We start from the raw sequence: 17981 nt of genomic DNA on the forward strand, positions 1-17981 counted from the left end.
CGTCTCCATCTCCTCCAGTTCTGTAGGTTTAATCACATCTCCCCCATAGATGAGGCGACTGGAGATTTAAACAAACATACCGTGAACTGGTGTGAAGCTGTGAATGGAACCTTCATGTTTCCGATTCAGAATATATATTCTTCTCTCACTTTCTAAGAATTAAACACAAGCTTTTCTCCCTTATTGATTAGTTGCTGAAGTAAAGGAACCCTGCAGCCTTCCCATGCTATCTGTTGACATGGAAAACAAGGAAAATGGCTCTGTCGGTGTAAAAAAGTAAGTGAAGCTGGCTTCTGAGTTCTGCACACAACAGAGGGACTTGGTTTCTATTCTTATACTTCTTGCCTATCTACCACAGTGCACAGTTTGGGGATTGTCTTGGTTCGTCTACCCTGGCCACCAGCCTCCTTCCTCCCCTCCCAACTCCAGTTGCCTTTTTCTGTGTTCCATTTCTGAAACAGACACGACTCGGACATGAAATGTGCGTAGAAAGGGTAGCATGTCTCTGGCCGTGAACCCAGGAGGACTGAGGATTGCAGTTCTGCACTGTCTATCCTGTAACAAAAACCCCAAACTGACACATTTCTGCCTCCCACGTCCATAGGCTACTAAGGTAGGGGCAGAAGTTTGAATTTATTTTTCTGGTGTTAGCCTTTTTTTTTTAGTTTGTTAGTTAAAATCACCTCCAACTCTCAAACCTGAAAAGGGAAAAACTTAAGTCAAAATGTGAAGTTTAACAAATTCTGCGCTGATTTTTTTGAACTGCGCCTTGAAAATGAAATTTTCAGTGCGTACCACAGTGTTCTACTTTAATGTCTGTTCCTTCATTTGAAACTTCTGATTTTATTTGTTGTGTAAGGGTAATATGCATGATTCTTTTAAAAAGGAAAATTTACTTGCATATTTTAGCGTTATATTCTGAAACAACAAAAAGCTAACTCAGAAGATATCTGTAAGTATGTGAAAAATATATTAAAGTTAAAACCACTTTGATTACAAAGAAGAAAGGAAGTTCCAAGAGAGTGTTATTTATTTTATTTCTTTCTGTGTCATTTAGCACCTAAAATCGCTGTCAAACTTTAGCATTAGAGGAAACTGATTGAACATTACCCAAAGAAGTCATGATGTCTAAGTGGAATATAGTATAGTGTATGATATGTTTATGAACAGAATTTATGTTTTGCTTCAGAGCAAAATTATTTTAAAATTAACTTAATAAAATCTGTTTTTTAAAATTCTTGGGTAATTTATATATCACTGTCATACTACCATGTACTCCCATTCTTAAAAGTTTAGCATAGGTAGATGTAAGAAGGATGAAAGAAATGGCTACTTCTTTATGTAAGAGATAGAGAAGTGCTGCCCACAGTACTAATGGCAATCATGGAAATATCCTGGATTGGTCCTAGCCAAAATGGTAGCCACTAGCTATATATGGCTATTAAGAACTTGAAATGTGACTAGTGTAACTGATGAACTGAGCTTTTAAATTTTCTTAATCAATTTAAAAATTAACTTTTATATATATATATGTATAATGTACATATAACGAATGACAAGGGTTTAAAATATAAAATTTGGTAAGTCATGACATTTGTGTACACCCTTGAGACCACTGTCATAATAAATGAACATACCCTTCCCCCCAGTTTTCTCATGATCTCTCTCCCCTGTAATCTCCCTCTCCTGTCTTTTCCTCCCACCATGTCCCCAGGGAACCATTGGTATGTTTGCTCTCTGTCACTATAAATTAGTTTGTATTTTCTAGAATTTAGTATAAATGAATTATTCTATACACACAAACATATATATAGTTTAGTGTCTCCTTGGGCATATTATGACTTAGTTCCTTGCTTTCATAACTGAGTAATATTCCATTATCTGGTTATACAACAATTTGTTATTTGTTTATCCTACATGATGATAGACATTTGGATTGCTTACATGTTTTTAGGTATTACAAACAAAGCTGCTTTGATCTCTCATGCACAGATCTCTGTGTGAAAATATGCTTTCATTTCTCTGCCATAAATATTTAGGATTCAAATTGGATGAGCTACATGGTAGGTGTTTAACTTTTAAACAAACTGTTCTCCAAACAAGTTGTCCCATAACATTCCACTATAGTATGTAAGTATTCCAGTCGTTCCCCATCCTCACAAACTTATGTTCAATTTTTTTTGTTTCAGCCATTGTATTTCGTGTAAGATTCATTTTTGTTTCCCTGGTAACTGAAGATGTTCATCATCTTTTTGTATGCTTATTTTATATCTATCTTCCTAGGTAGCATATTATTCAAATTTCTTGCCCTTATTTTTATTGGGTTCATTTTATCATATTTGTTACATAGTTTGTATAATTGTGAATATAATTCTTTATCATATATATTTTGAAAATAGTTTGTTCCAGTATATGGCTTATCCTTTTACTGATTTTGAAATTACAAAAAGTTAGGTTTGAGGAAGTCCCATTTATCCATTTTTCTTTATGGCTAGTGCTTCTGCTGCTATATTTAAGAAATCTTTGCCTAAATAGGGACTCAAGGATTCTCTCTTATATTTTCTTCCTGAAATTTCTTGGTGTTAAGTTTTAGGATTTAAGATTATGATTTTTGAGTTAATTTTTATGTGTAGTGTGAGATAAAGATTGAAGTGTTTTTGTTGGCAGTAGTGGTAGTGATGTTGGGTTGTTTGGTTTTGTTTGTTTTGTTTTTTGCCTATGAATATCCAAATTTGTCAGCCCCATTCATTTAAATGCTTCTGCATTGTTGTTGAAAGGTAGTTGTCCATATAGTGCAGATCTGCTTCTGGGCTCTTTATTCTGTTCCACTGATCTTTTTGCACATATTTATGCCAATGCAAAATTGTTTTGATAACTGTAGCTTTGATAACTACAGCCTGAAGTCAGGTAGTGTTAGCCATCCAACTTTGTTGTTCTTATTCAAGATTGTTTTGGCTCTTTCTATTTCAACACAAAATTTTAGAATCTGCTTGTCAGTTTCCAGCAAAAATCAAACAAAACAACAACCACAACCCCCCGCCTCCCAGCATTTCAATTAGCATTGGCGTAGATCAGTTTGGGAAGAATCGACATCTTAAGAATACCATGTCTTCCAACAAATGAACATAGCATATTTTTCCATTTATTTGGGTCTTCTTCAATTTCTCTCAGCATTGTTGTATAGTTTTCCGTGTGCAGGACTTACACATTTTGTCAGGTGCATCCTTATATATTTCATGTTCTTTGCTGTTGCAAGTGATACTGCTTTTTAAATCTGAATTTCTAAGAGTTTGTTGATGGTATAGGGAAATACAATTTATTTTTGCATATTAATCTTTATTCTACAATCTTACTAAAATTTATTATTTCTAGTAGCTTGTCAATTCTATACGAGTTTTTAACATAGATAATTATGTCTTGTCACTAAAGATAATTTTATTTCTGTCTTCACAATCTGGAAGCGATTTCTCTCTCTTTTTTTCTTTCTTTCTTTCTTCCTTTCTTCCTCTTTCTCTGTTTCCTCCCTATTGCACTAAGGAGAACCTCCAGTAAAAAGTTGAAAAAAAAGGTGTCATCCTTTTTGTGTTCCTCGTCTTAGACTTTTCAATTTTTTTTCTCCCATATTTAGAAGTCTTTTTTTTCTAAGATTTTTTCTAAATTGTTTATATTTTAAGCCATTTGATTGTGAGAGCTGGTGTAATTTTTCTTCATGTTTCTTATGTTTGGGGTTTGTTCTAGTTCTTAGATCAAGTTTGGAAATTTTGCAACCATTGTTTTTCAATATCTTTCTTTTTTCCTTTTAGATAATATATTTGAGCACTTTGTATTATTCCATTACTCACTGATGTTCTGATCAATTTTTCAGTCTTTTTTCTGTTTCACTTTGAATGGATTCTATCACTTTGCATTTAAATATACTGTTGTTTTAAAATTATAATTTTCTATTAATCCTACCCCATATACTTTCCACTTCAGACAATATAGTTATCTCTATGTCATGTGTATGTGTATGTGTATATATATATATATATATATATATATATATATATATGACAAAGGTTAACTTTCTCTCTACTTAACATATTCAATCTTTTCTCTAGCTCCTACAATACAGCATTATAACTGTTTCTGTATCCTTGTCTATTAATTTTAGCATTTGAATAATATCTCAGCTTCAAATGACTGATTTTTCTTCTCATGATAGATTATATCTTCCCATTTCTTTGCATGCCTGTGAATTTTTTATTGAATACTACGCAGTATTAATTTTACCTTGTTAGGTACTAGATGTTTTATATATTCCTATAAATATGCTTGACTTTTGTCCTGGAATGTGATTAAGTTACTTGGACACATGTTGATCCTTTCAGGTCTTGCTTTTAAATTTTAATAGGCAGGACCATAGATAGCTACATTGAGCCTAAGACTATTTTTCTCCTTCACTGGAGCAAGGCCTTCCTGTGTACTCTACTAGTACCCCTGAACTATGAATTTTTTCTCCTAGCAGTGAGAAAAAGCACTATTTTCATCCCTGCGTAATCTTTCAGGATTGTTTTCTGGAAACCTTTTGTGTGGTTCTTCTCCAACCTCATAAAGTCTCCTCACATCCTCACATGTAGATGTTGAATAGGACAAAAACTCAAGGGAAGTCCTGAAGATCATCAGAGTTCCTTTCTTTGTGTTCTCTCTCTCTCCCCGCCCCCAGGGTGGCCCAGTGCCCACCCTAAAACCTTTCTCCGTGCAGTAAGTGAGAAGGGCCTGCCTTTCTTGTTTTCTGTCTCTCAAGGATCACTGTCACCTTTACTTCCTATGCCCAATGTTTTGAGAACCATTTAAAAAAAGATTTTGTCTATTTTTTCAGGTTGTCTTATGCAGAAGGGTAAATACAGTTCCCATTACTCCATCTTGGCTAGAAGTAGAAGTTTGTATACATGGCCACAAATGGTAGTAGCTAAAATATTGGGTAGGGCAGAACTGGTTTATAATACAGGATCTCTAAAGGCAGAAAACGTAAAGTCTTAAAAATATGTTGTGGAAGTGGCTGTCCTGGGAAGTGAAGATGTTTGCCAGCATTCTTGACCGCTACCAAGTAGATGGTAGTGGTAACCTTGCTCCAGTCATGACAATCAAAAATGTCTCTAGACATTGTCAAATGTTCCCAGAGAGACACAGACATCCCCAGTTAAGAACTAACTCCACACAGTTTAGACTAACCTCCACACAAGAAATGTGTAACAGGTATCAGAAACTAGTGCACATGTTTGTACCAGTCATTTCTGATTAAAACTCCAAAAAGACCATGAATTTTGAAATATCTCAATCTGGAGACTTCTTTGCTTACCTTCTTCTGCTTCCTGCTTTATATATCCTAGAAAAGAAGGAACAATAAAGCAAATGTGGTAAAATACTAACATTTTGAGGATTCTGAATGGAGGGTGTCTGAAATTTTTGTACTATTCTTAAATTTTTATAAATCTGAAAGTATTTCTTACAAGGTTAGAATAAAGAAAGCTTATTAGTTGAGACAGAAAGTGTATCTTTCTTTAGGAAAGAAGCAACACTCCTGACTCAGACTTGGAGACCAACGCTGGGGAATTAAGCATGACGTTGGTATGGAAAATACTTTTGGCTTTAAGTCAAGTCTTAGGTTCAGAAGACTTGATTTTGTTTCTTCACTAGCAAAGGAATAATGAGTAGTCACTGAATTTTTGTTTGCTTTGGTTGTGTTGATATAAAATGAAAATGGAGAGTTGTTTTGAGGATCAAAGAGAAAAAGCTCTTATAAATTGTAAATAGCAGCAATAGTGTTTGTTTGCCAATTCAAAAAGCATCTGAGTGCATTGTGCTAATTATCTTTACAAACATTATTCCATTTGATCATTGCAACATTTGATATGATAAATCTATTGCAGCTTTTTGTTTTCTGAAGTAACTAGAGCTCAGAAATGTGACTATTTGAAAATCACAGGACAAAGTGGCAAAACTGAATATTAAAAGCAGCTCTTTTGATTCCAGAGTAGCTCTCTTTTTTTCCATACAACTTCTGTCCTATAATTATCTATCTTCAATCAATCCCATAAGCTGAAGTGAGTCTGGCTTTAGGCAGCCTTGGGGCAAGTCTGTTCCAGAGATGGACCCTGGACTCCTATTTCCTGCAAGAAAAAACAACTCCTATTTCACAGGTTCTTATTTGTCAAACTTGTTCACCTAAATGAGATGGGATACATTATACCTTGACAATTTTAAACAAAGATCATGTAGGACTTTTTTCATCTCTCTTTGTTTTGTTCATTTATTCCTGTTAAATTCTCCCACCCTTGACCCATAACATTGTCATTCTCTAATATGAATCCTTGTTCAGATCTCTATTATTCTGTATATGAGTTAATATGATGTTGGCATGACATTCACAAAGGCTTAAATTCTACTTGAATTCATTTTGAAAGACAACAGTGAGTTTTATATCTACAGTATTACCAAAAAATTGATATAAAATGCACAAACAGAAAAATATTATAGAAAAATGGCCAAACCTCTAGGAAACATTCTACAGAAGAGAAGATGTGTGGCCAGTGGAGATATAAAAAGATATTTAGTGGCAGTAGTGATCAAGAAAATGCTAATCAAGATCACAGTGACATACCAGTTCACTTGGCAAGATTTTTAAAATGTGGCAATATTTTTGATTGACAATATCAATCATTAGAGCAGATGTAGATTTATAGGTATAGTGCTGTTGAGTACTGTAAATTGGTAAGTGACTTTGGAAAATAGTTTACCATTATTTTCTAATGTCAAACAAATATTTTGTAACTCACCAATTCCATTTCTGGATCTATAAATAAAACCTGAGCCACATATGTAGTTTTAAATTTTCTAGTGGTCATCTTTAAACAATTTAAATAAATTTTAACAATATATGTGTAATAGGAAGTAAAGGTCTAAAGGAGCAGAGGAAGTGGGAGGGGTAGGGGAAAGGAAAGAAGGGAAAAGAAAAAATATGAGAAAAGGAAAAAATGGAAACAAAGTCTTTGCAAATAGGGAAGGGCGGAGAGGGTGAAGGGAGGGCAGGGGAAGGGGGAAAAAATAAGAACTAAGATACCCATGTAAAGGTACAAGATCCCAATGATAAATGTAACTATTTTATACCTAAAATGTACCAATAAACTTAATGGGAAAAAAAATTTAACAATGTATTTAACTCAGTCTATAAAAATATTATTATAACATGTAGGAAACATAACTATTAATGGGATATTTTATACTAGGTACTGAAGTTCCTTAGTTCATTGTGTTTTTTGTACTTATAGTGTATCTCAAAATGAACACAAAACTTTCTTTGGAAATACTTGATCTGTATTTAGTTGTTATAAAATTTACAGTTTAAAAAGTAAAATCGGGCCAGGGATTTAGCTCAGTGGTTCTTGTGCCTGCCTCGCAAGCACAAGGTCTCGAGTTTGATCCCCGGTACAAAAAAAAAAAAAATTAAAATCACATACCGAACTAATTCCTAATATACTTAAGTTTTCCAATAAATATATTTGTATCCACTATCACACAACTGATTTTTTTCTTGATTTGGTTTTTAAAGCATTATTTGTGAAAGCATGTAGCTTTCACAACTACATCTATCCAAGAAATAAATTTAATGATGTCCATATCAACTTGATATTATTAACATTGAATTTGAAGAAGTTTGCATAAACAGATAAGCAACTCTTAAGTTTATCAATTCAGTAAAGTCTTGTTCAAATTTTTCTTGAATTTATTCATGTTAGAAAAATGCCTAAAATCATTATTGTCTTATACAATGAAAAAATGTATTTTCAACATAAAAACTTTATACCTATTTAGCTAGCTTACAGATTAGCTTTTCCTATCCCTGGAACTTCAAATATATCTTGTTCAAATGCAATGGGCTACCGATGAGAAAACATAAATTCCTCTGCTACTTTTGTCTTTAATTCTTGAATATTTGGCAAGCATTCCTTTTATTTAAGAAAATCTTGCATTTGTCTTAACAGTGCTATAAATTTTTGTAAAATTCTTCCACAACGTAACCAATCAAGCACTGGCAGAGTCCAGATCATTAAACTCGTTGAGTTCTACTTCTTCTCACAGTTCCAGTTGCTGGCATTGATCTTCACTATTTACAAATATATGCCGATCTACAAAACGTTTCAAGAGTCTGCTTCAGGAAACTGAACATAGATATCAGAGACCAAAAGGGAGCAATAAGGAAACATTGGTCTTTATATTAGCATTTAAATAAAACCAGTGTTTTTAAACCTGCACAGTTGAAGCCAATGCATTGGGATAGAATTTCATTATTTTATATATAGCTGAAATTCTTCAACAGAGGTAGAAGATTTAAAAGCATCTGTTATGGCTTCTATTTAGATGTCCCCCCAAAGCCTCATGCAGTTATAGGTGGGGCTTTTTCAGAGGTGAATGGATCTAGAGATTTAGCTCACTGGTACCACACCTGTCTAGCAAGCACAAGGTTCTGAGTTCAATCCCCGGTACCAGAAAAATAAATAAAATAAGATAAATAGAGAGTGTGAATGATTTCTAGTGCAATGCTGGGATTAAGAGTTGTGACTACTAAATCAGTCCACTGATTGTTTGGCATTGCCCTTAATCCCAGTAGCCTAGCTAGAGTATAAAGGGGGCAGAAAAAGGCTGCTAATGACTCTTGCTTGCTTTGCTACCTTCTGCCCCCTATGAACTGTTTCTCCTCTGCGATGACCCTCTGCCATGCCACCTTGCCTTGGAGCCAGCTGACTATGGACTGAAACCTGTACAAACTGTGAGCCAAATAAACTTTTCCTCCTTAACTTTGAGTGTCAGGTATTTTGTTTCAGCAAGAGGAAAAGTACCTAAGACAGCATCTAAAACATGAGTTCAACTTTTCAGGTTGTAAATTGCTATTTCTTTGTGACCGTGGAAGTTTTTTATATAAAACACACCTCAGGCATTAACTGAGCACATCATTTATGTTGCACTTTCATCTATAGCTCAATAAAGGTACTTCTGTTTTTAAAAAATTTTAATCAGTTGAGCTTAGGTTCTGTTAGAGATTGTTTTTTGTGAAGTATCTGTTTAGACTTTTCTCATAATGTTTTATCAAAACTTCTGTAAATTAAATATGCTCATAGAAAAATTATTTGCTTTTTTGGCAAGAATTCAAACCATTACCAGATGTTGTAGCTTATACCAGTAATTCCAACTGCTGTACTCAGGAGGCCGAGTAAGGAAGGTCTTAAGTTTGAAGCCAACCTGGGCAATTTAGTGAGACCTTGTCTCAAAATTTTCTTACAAATTTAAAACTTTATTGAAAAAAACAAAGACTAGGGATGTGGGAGTAGTGAAGCACTTGCCTAGCATGTGTGAGGCCTAGGTTCAATCCCTGATATAGAAGAAAAAAAAAAGAGAATCTAAGCCATTTATAGCTGAGCAAAGTATTAAGTTTGTATTCTGTTTTAAACTTCTTTAAAATTATTTCTTGGGTGTTTAATTTTTATTTCTGGTGACTAATTCTATGAATTCATTATAATTCTTTTTTATTTTTTAAGAAGAAACTTAGCAAATTTACTTTACTGAAAGTGTCTCCTAATATCCATTTTATTCTCTTTATCATTTTTAACACAACAAACATTTTTTTCTTTTTTTGTTCTGCTCTAACAATGTGCAATTTCTCTTCTTCATTAAACTGTGATGTCTTCTTCCAATTTCCTTTCTTTCCTTTTTTCTTTACTCCTAGTACTAGTTCCTGCATCCCTTCTCAATTCTCTATTTTTAAAATTTAAATTTTTCTATTCTTTTTCTTAACTGAAAAAACTTTAGTTATATAACAAAATAATAGCACAGAAATCAATTTAGTTAGCTATTACAACATAGAAAAGAATCTTCGTTAACTCATGCTGTCTGCAAATATTCAACCAACAACACATAGGAACTAGTCATTTGAACTGAGTCAGTCTTTTGACACAAACTAGATGGGTGATGTGCATATGTGTAACGCTAGGGACGCGGGGTCCTGACGTAAGAATGAGAACTTCAACTCAAACACATGATTCCATGGGATGAAACAGTTAGGGTGAAACAGAGTCATAGCAGAATAATAGAGTTGCACTTAACAGAAACAGTTTGCACCACTTCAAGTCTTTAAGTTTATATGCAAACCAAGTGAAATTAAAAATTCAGTTCCTCAGCCAAATGTTAAATATTCAGCAGCCACATGTTACCAGGGGCTACCATTCTGAAAGACACAGGTAAATACCCACGAGGAGTTCTTGCACAAGCATACTGGGTGGAAGGTGAAATGTGCACGAGACTGAAGCTATGATCATCCCAGGTGGCGACAGCAGGGACTGGGAGCTGAGTCTCATAGTTAGATGTAGTTATGGTCAATATTCTAGCTCTTAGTTTGCCTTTTGGCTTCCTGTAAATTTATTATATTATTAAAAATAGCTATCTAAATAAGAGAGCTGTTTTAGTAGATTAGAATGTATCCTTCTAGACAGTTTTTGTACATACACTCTATATCCATACATACACATAGTCACACAAAAATGTACACTTATATTCACATATATTTAAGAAAATTCACATATATGGGCATATACACAAGAATATATATAAACATTCAAAGCACGCATGTATATAAGCTTTTATTAAGTAAATGGAATCACGTATTCTCTTTTTATGGATTTCAGATTAATCATAAACCATGGAATGTGGATATGCTGTTATCACTGACATATGATTGGCTATGTTAGATCCATGTTAGAATTTTTACTAAATTCTAAAAAGAGTTCTAGGTGTTTTACATATATTCACATACCTGTCCAAATCACAATTATTTGATGTCTCTTTTCTCTCTTTCTTTCTTTTTCTTTTTCTTTCTTTCTCTCTCTCTCTCTCTTTCTTTCCTTTCTTTTTCCATTCAGTTCTGTGTTACTCCCTTTTCCATCAGTTTTTTCCTAGAACAAGAGGAGAAATCAGTATCTCCCATGACAAATGCTTTCAAGTTAGCAGCTTTCTAACAAGAAGGTGGTGCAGTTTCCTCTTCACACCACCATGCCCCTCACCTCCTTCATGGAGAAAGTCTATTGACTTTCTATTGACAGTCTATTGACTGTCCTCAGTAACAAAGCTTACCAAGGATTTTCAAAGTGAGCTGTTTCATAATAGTGTCACATCTTTTCTTGCATGGGTGTATCTCACCATATTCCTCTGTCTCTGTGTTCAGTCTGTTTCATCATGAAGCAAAGCAATATTTTTTATTTTGGAATATACATTCTTTCCAAAATTAATAACATGAGATGCTTTTTTTCTTGGTAATGAATATTATAAGCCTTGCAACAATATCAGTTTTTAAACTAACTTTAAAATTATATTAACTTTTAAAATAGTTCTCACTAATGATAGCTAAACTAAGTTAAGCCATGTGTTAAGTTAAAGATATTATTATCCTTGCCCATGTGAAGTAAAATATTGAGTTAGAGTTGTGGTAGAAATCATTATTAATGTTGCTAGCATTTCAAAACTCTGACTGCATTGTACAAAGAAAACTTTTCATAGACAATGAAATAATGGCTACTCTGCCTCATTAAACGAATCCACTCAGGCTTACATGTACAGCAGTGCATCAGACAGGTGCCCATTTCTAAGGGAAGCAGTCACATTAATGATTGAATAAATTACCTCACAAGGTATTTGGTTGTTGTCCTGGAAGCCTGGGAAAGTGGAATAGGAAACCGATAGAAGTAATTGTGTACCTGATCACTGGCTTCAGCTTTTATTTACTTCCTCCTGAACCTGTCTTCCTGCAGCATCGCACAAATAATCAGCAGTTCTTGGAAGTATGTGCTTTGAAAGCAATGAAGGGCTTTATCCAGCTTATTAGATAGTTCCTGGCTGCTCTCTCTCCATCATGCCCATGCTTGTCTGTTCTGTCCACACAACCACACAGCTCTGACTCCACCTGAAGGCAGGGCCATGATGGCTGCTGGGATGCTCATCCCAAGGCACCACAGTCTGGAGGAAAGGTGATCATGGGTGGTAAGATGCCCTACACTAAAAATAGCAAAGGAAAGTAAAATAAAACTCCCAAGGCATTGTAAATGGCTAAATATTAAATATCTCTTATAGTCTGTTAAAAAAGAAAAGCGAGTCAATAATTCAAACCTGCAAAATGATCTTTCCAGTCAGAATATTATATTGTAACCATTCTGTAGTTACGTATGATGGAATAAGTTAGAATATTATTTCCTTCCTCCCTCCCTCCCTCCCTCCCTTCCTTTTATGAGAACAGTTAATATGAGATATACTCTTTTCATAAAATTTTAAGTGCACAATACAGTATTGTTATTCACAGGCACTAAATTGATCTCTAAAACTTATTCATTTTGCATAACTGAAATTTTATACCAGTTGTTTAGTAATGGCCCCTTTTCTCTTCCCCAGCCTCTGCCAACTGCTATTCCATTCTTTGCCTCACTGAATTTATTTTAGATACCTCATTTGAGTAGAAGCGTATATTATTTGTCCTCTCATGACTGACTCATTTCATGTAGCATAATATCCTCAAGCTTCATCCATGTTAACACGAATGAAAGTATTCCCTTCTTTTCTAAAGGCTAAATAGTATTTTATTATATGTATTGAATTTTTTAATCCAGTCATGCGTCGATGGGCATTTCAGTTTTTCCACACCTTGGGTATTTTGAATAATACTGCGGAAAACATGGGAGTGCTAATATCTCTTTGAGATCTTGATTTTAATTCTTTTGGGTAAACATCCATAAGCAGTATTCTATACATAGTAATTCTATGTTTAATTTTTTGAAGAATCAACATATTGTTTTTCCATAGTGGATGTACTATACTGCATTCCCGCCCACAGTATACAAGGTTTCCAATTTATCCCCTGCCATGCCAACACTGTCATTGTTGTTTTGCTAATAGCATTCTAACAGGTGTTAGACAGTATCTTGTTGTGGCTTTGATTTCCATTTCCCTGATAACTAGTGACATGGAGCCTCCTTTTATACACCTGGTGGTCATATGTATGTCTTTTTTGGAGAGATACTTACTCAAATCCATAGACCATTTCCTAATGGGGTTGTTATTTTTCTGTTATTGAGTTAAAAGAATTTCTGATGTATTTTGGCTATATCACATATATGGCTTACTAATTTCTCTCCCTTTCAATAGGTTACCTTTTACATTTACTGATTGTTTCATTTGCTGTGCAGAAAGTTTTTAGTTTGATGTAGTCCACTTGTCTATTTTTTATTTTGTAGCCTGGGATTTTGATATAATATCCATAAAACATTACCAAGATGAATGTCATAAAGCTTTCCCCCTGTTTTCTTCTGAGAATTTTACAGTTTCAAATCTTATGTTTAGATCTTTAATCCATTTTTAGTTGACATCTGTGTAGGAGTAAGATAAGGTTATAGTTTCATCCTTTTGTATGTGGGTGTCCAGTTTTTCCAACACCATTTGTTGAAAGAAATGGATTCTTGTCACTCATGTTAAAGATCATTTCACCATCTATGTGTGGATTTATTTATGAGTTTTCTATTCAGTTTCAATGAGTGAACTAGCTTGTGTTTTGATCTTTCTTTTTCCCTTTCTCCATTTCTTTATTGGTGCCAGGGAATGAAATCAAGGTCTTTCACATGCTAGGTATATTCTCTACCACTAAGGAAAACTGCCAGCCTACATTGGTCTATATGTCTGTCTTTATGCCAGTGACATACTGCCATTCTGCTTAAATTAATGTAGCTTTGTAATATATTTTGAAATCAGAAAGTGTGATTTCCAGTTTTCTTCCTTTTCAAAGTTGTTTTGGCTACATGAGACTTTTCTGGTTCTGATATGAATATTAGAATTATTTTTGGTCTCTATAAGAAATGTCTTTGGGATTTTGAAAGACATTGCATTGAATCTTTAGATTTCTCTATGTAGTATACTTTGCAAACATTGTATCAATGTTAAATCTTTTAGGGCTAGGGATGTATCACAGTGGCATCATGCCTGCCTGTCAAATGCAAGGTCCTGAGTTCAATCTCTGGTACCAAAATAAATAAAAGAGTATTAAATCTTTTAGTCTGTGAACAAAAAAAAATCTTTCCATTTGTGTCCTCTTTAATTTTTTATTAGTGTTTCATACTTTTCATTGTTTTACTTTTTTAGTTAAAATATTTTATATTTTCTGATGCTAATGTAATTGGGATTTTTTTCTAATTTTCTTTTTAGTTCATTATTAATGTATAGAAATGCAACTAAAGTTTATGCTGATTTGTATCCTGCAGTTTTACTGAATTGGTTTATTAGTTTTCATAGTTTTTCTATGGAGCCTTTAGGGTTTTCTGTATATAAGATCGTATCATCTGCAAACAGGGACAATTTTATTGTTTCTTGCCCATTTGGATGCTTTTTCTTGTCTAATTACAAATATTTGCAGTACTATAGGTACTACTAAGTCTTCAGCACTATGTTGAATATCATCCCTATGATTCAGTCATCTTCCAAAAGCCCTGCTATGAGTATGGAAAGCCTTTGGGTGACATTGTCACTCCAAACCATAATACCTTCTCTTCAATATTTTGGAAGAGTTTGAGAAGGATTGGCATTCATTCTTCCTTAAATGTTTGATAAAATTCTCCAGTGAAGTCGTCTTATCCCAGGTTTTTCTTTCTTGGGAGGTTTTTTATTGCTAACTCAGTCTCCTTACTAGTTATATGTCTGTTCATATTTTCTATTTCTTTATGATTCTGGCTTGGTAGGTTGTATGTTTCTAGTAATTTATCCATTTCTTCTAGGTTATCCAGTTTGTTGACCTATTATTTTTATAGTAGTCTCTTATGATACTTTTTATTTGGATGGTATCTGTTGTAACACCTTTTTTTAATTTCTGGTTTAACCTGAGTCTTCTCTCTTTGTTCCTTACTCTAGCTAAAGTTTTGTCAATTTTGCTTATTTTTCAAAATCCAACTCAAGTTTCATTGACGTATTTTTTCTATTGCTTTTTCTGTTCTGTTTCATTTATTTCTTCTGTCATCTTTATCATTTCCTTCCTCCTGCTTATTTTGGTTTTTTAAATTTTGTAAGTAATTTTATTTGGTGTATTTTAGGTATACAATATAATGACATTCATCATTGGAAATTTGCACCTTTACATAATCTCTCTTGGTTCTTATTTTTTCCCCTTCCTCTGCCCTCCAACCCCTCCATACCTCCCTATTTACAAAGACTTTGTTTCCATTTTTCCATTTTCTCATATTAATTCCATTCCCTTCTTTCCTTTCCCCTACCCCTCCCACTTCCCCTTCCACTTTGCCCCTTTTCTTCCTATTTCACATGATTACACCTTTTAGTCCTTGTTCACACTTTCAGTTTCTCACACTAGAGAAACTATTCGGTATTTACACATGCATGTCTTATTTATTTCACTTAAGAGCAGCGCTTCAGTGTGCATCCATTTAGCTATAAATGTCTCTAATTTCTCATTTTTTTTGGCTGAGTAGTACTCCATTTTATAAAAAAAAAATATATACAAAACCCACATTTTCTTTATCCAGTCTCCAGTTGATGGGCAATTGGGCTGCTTCCAAGTTTGTGCTGCTATGAACATGGGTGTACATATATCACTGTGGTATGATTCTTTTAATTCTTTGGGGAAGATCCCCAGCAGGGGAATAGCTGGGTCAAATGGGACTTCCAGTCCTAGTTCTTTGAGATATCTCCATACTGATTTCCACAGTGGCTGCACCAGTATGCACTCCCACCAGCAGTGGAGCAGGGTTCCTCTTTCCCCACAGGCCCATCAGCATTTGTTATTGGTTAATTTCCTGATAGCAGCCATTCTTTCTGGAGTGAGGTGGAATCTCAGCATTGTTTTCATTTGCATCTCTCAAATGACCAGTGATGTCAGACAAAGAAGTAGAAATAGCAAATAAACATATGAAAAAATGTTCAACCTCCTGCTTATTTTGGATTTAGTGTTCCTTTTTCTAGTTCTTTGGTGTGTAAAGTTAGGTTATGTGAGATATTTCTTCTTTCTTAATGTAGACATTTATGGCTATAAATTTCCCTGTTAGTGTTGCTATTGTGGCAAGCCCTATATTTTGGTATACTAAATTTACATTTTCACTTAAGATATTTGCAGATTTACTTTTTTATTTCTTTTTGGTTCATTAGTTGCTGTGTTAATTTCCACATATTTGACTTTTCCAGATATTCTTGTTATTGATTTCCAGCTTTTTCCCTTTGTGATTGAAAAAGCTGGTTAGTATTTCATTCCTATTAAATTTGTTAAGATTTATTTTGTGACATAATATGTGATCTGTTCTAGATAAATCTGTTCTGATAAATGTTCTGTACACAACTGTTAGGTCATTTGGTCTGTTGGTTTTTTTTAAGACAGAAACTCACTGTGTAGTTCAGGCTGGCCTTGAATTCACTGTGTAGCCCTGCTGGCCTTGAACTCGCAGTGATCCTCCTGTCTCAGCCTCCCAAGTGCTGGAATCACAGGCATGTGTTGGACTGTAGTGTTGTTCAAGGCATCTGTTTCTATGTTGACTGATTTCTTAAATAAGAACAATAAATTGGAGCTAACAGTGCACCTACTATTAGTACTAGCTAGTACAGTTTTATTTTTCATAGAGAAGCTAAAATTCTTCCTTCATGCTTTATAGCTGTTTGCTTATTTTGATATATGGCCTGATGATAAATACCTTTTTGATTATTCCTTCCAATTAAGTGATAACTTGAGTTAAGGATTGAGACTTTTATTGTATTTAATCTACACCATTTTGTCCATTACAAATAACAGCCTTAAGGAATGTATGTTTCAAAAGAGTAAAATGTTTAAAACGGTAAATATTAAGGCACCCTATTTTAAGTGTGGAAACAAAAGGAGTTTTGGTCAAGGTCAGCAGAATTCAGATATTCGCTGTGTATCTCTTAGTCTTTGTGTTTGTTACATAGTCTCTGTCTTGCTACTGAAATACCTATAAGTGGAAAACCAAGTTTGTCTACGCAACTGAGCCACACCTAAGTCTTTTGGAATAGTGACCACTGTCCTATGGTCACGACAGAAAGAGAAAGTTCCTCATGCAGTCTATAGACTGCTATCATCAGTATTAATAACGAGGGTATGAAACATTCATATATTGGTGTTTGGCATGAATTGTATATGACAGTAAATTAAAAAAATAGCAGTTTGGGGCTGGGGATTTATCTCAGTGGCGCCATGCTTCCCTCGAAAGCACAAGGTCCTGAGTTCGATCCCCGGTACAGGAAAAAAAAATAGCAATTTGTTAAGTCCCCTTGAAAAGAGTATCCTTATGCTAGTTCAGAGGATTATATTTGTATTAAAAGAGCAGGTAAGAAAAGAGGCTGTTTGTAGAATCCTTTGTTTTCAGAAAGATGGGGTGAAGTACCCTATGCCAGAGTGCTGCATGATTTCCAAGGAAAGCCCTCAGCCCCAGGAGCGATACCTTCCGCAGCAGTAAGAAACGGTGCAGGAAGACCCGCGCTCTTATTCCCAGCCGCTGCTCTCAGTGTTGCTGCTACTGATTCCTGGCTCTAAAGCTTCTCCTCGGCGCACCTAGTGCAGCCGGAGTCACAGGCTGTGTCCACCTTCCATCCTTCCTCCATCTGCTCATCTTGTTTCCTACGTGACTTTTGGAATAATGGAGTGAACAGACATGACTCTTCATCTCACAGCTGACTTGAGATTACCCACTTCATTAGGCTATGAATTTCCTTATTAATGCCTGATTCTCAATAGGCAGGTTACAATTTATTAATCTGTGACTGGAATAAAAAATTGACTGCAGATATTTGAAGAGAATATTCAACTGGTACCTTTTAAAAGAGTAGGACTTCAATCCCTGGAAACCAAATAGAAAGAGTTTAAGTGATGTAACAAAAGCTGTGGGCATGGGCAAGTCTAGGATAAT

General features: G+C 34.5%; 1 protein-coding gene across 4 annotated transcripts in view; it reads left to right on the plus strand.

Moving 5' to 3' along the window:
* The window catches only part of Samd13 (sterile alpha motif domain containing 13), a 44297-nt gene that overhangs the window by 4167 nt on the left and 22149 nt on the right, over window positions 1-17981 (plus strand). For 3 of the 4 annotated variants that reach the window (XR_015451956.1, XM_087212983.1, XM_004841373.4), the window contains exon 2: window positions 192-276. Coding sequence is in view for 2 of the 4 variants with exons in the window: in XM_004841373.4 (XP_004841430.1) it covers window positions 192-276 (85 nt within the window). In the remaining 2 variants the exon portion in view is untranslated. The other variant, XM_087212985.1, reaches the window with a different exon arrangement.

This window comes from Heterocephalus glaber, unplaced genomic scaffold, assembly GCF_053883595.1.
Source record: "Heterocephalus glaber isolate CG9 unplaced genomic scaffold, H.glaber_assembly_v1.0 deba00001442, whole genome shotgun sequence".
NCBI classification, from domain to species: Eukaryota; Metazoa; Chordata; class Mammalia; order Rodentia; family Bathyergidae; genus Heterocephalus; species Heterocephalus glaber.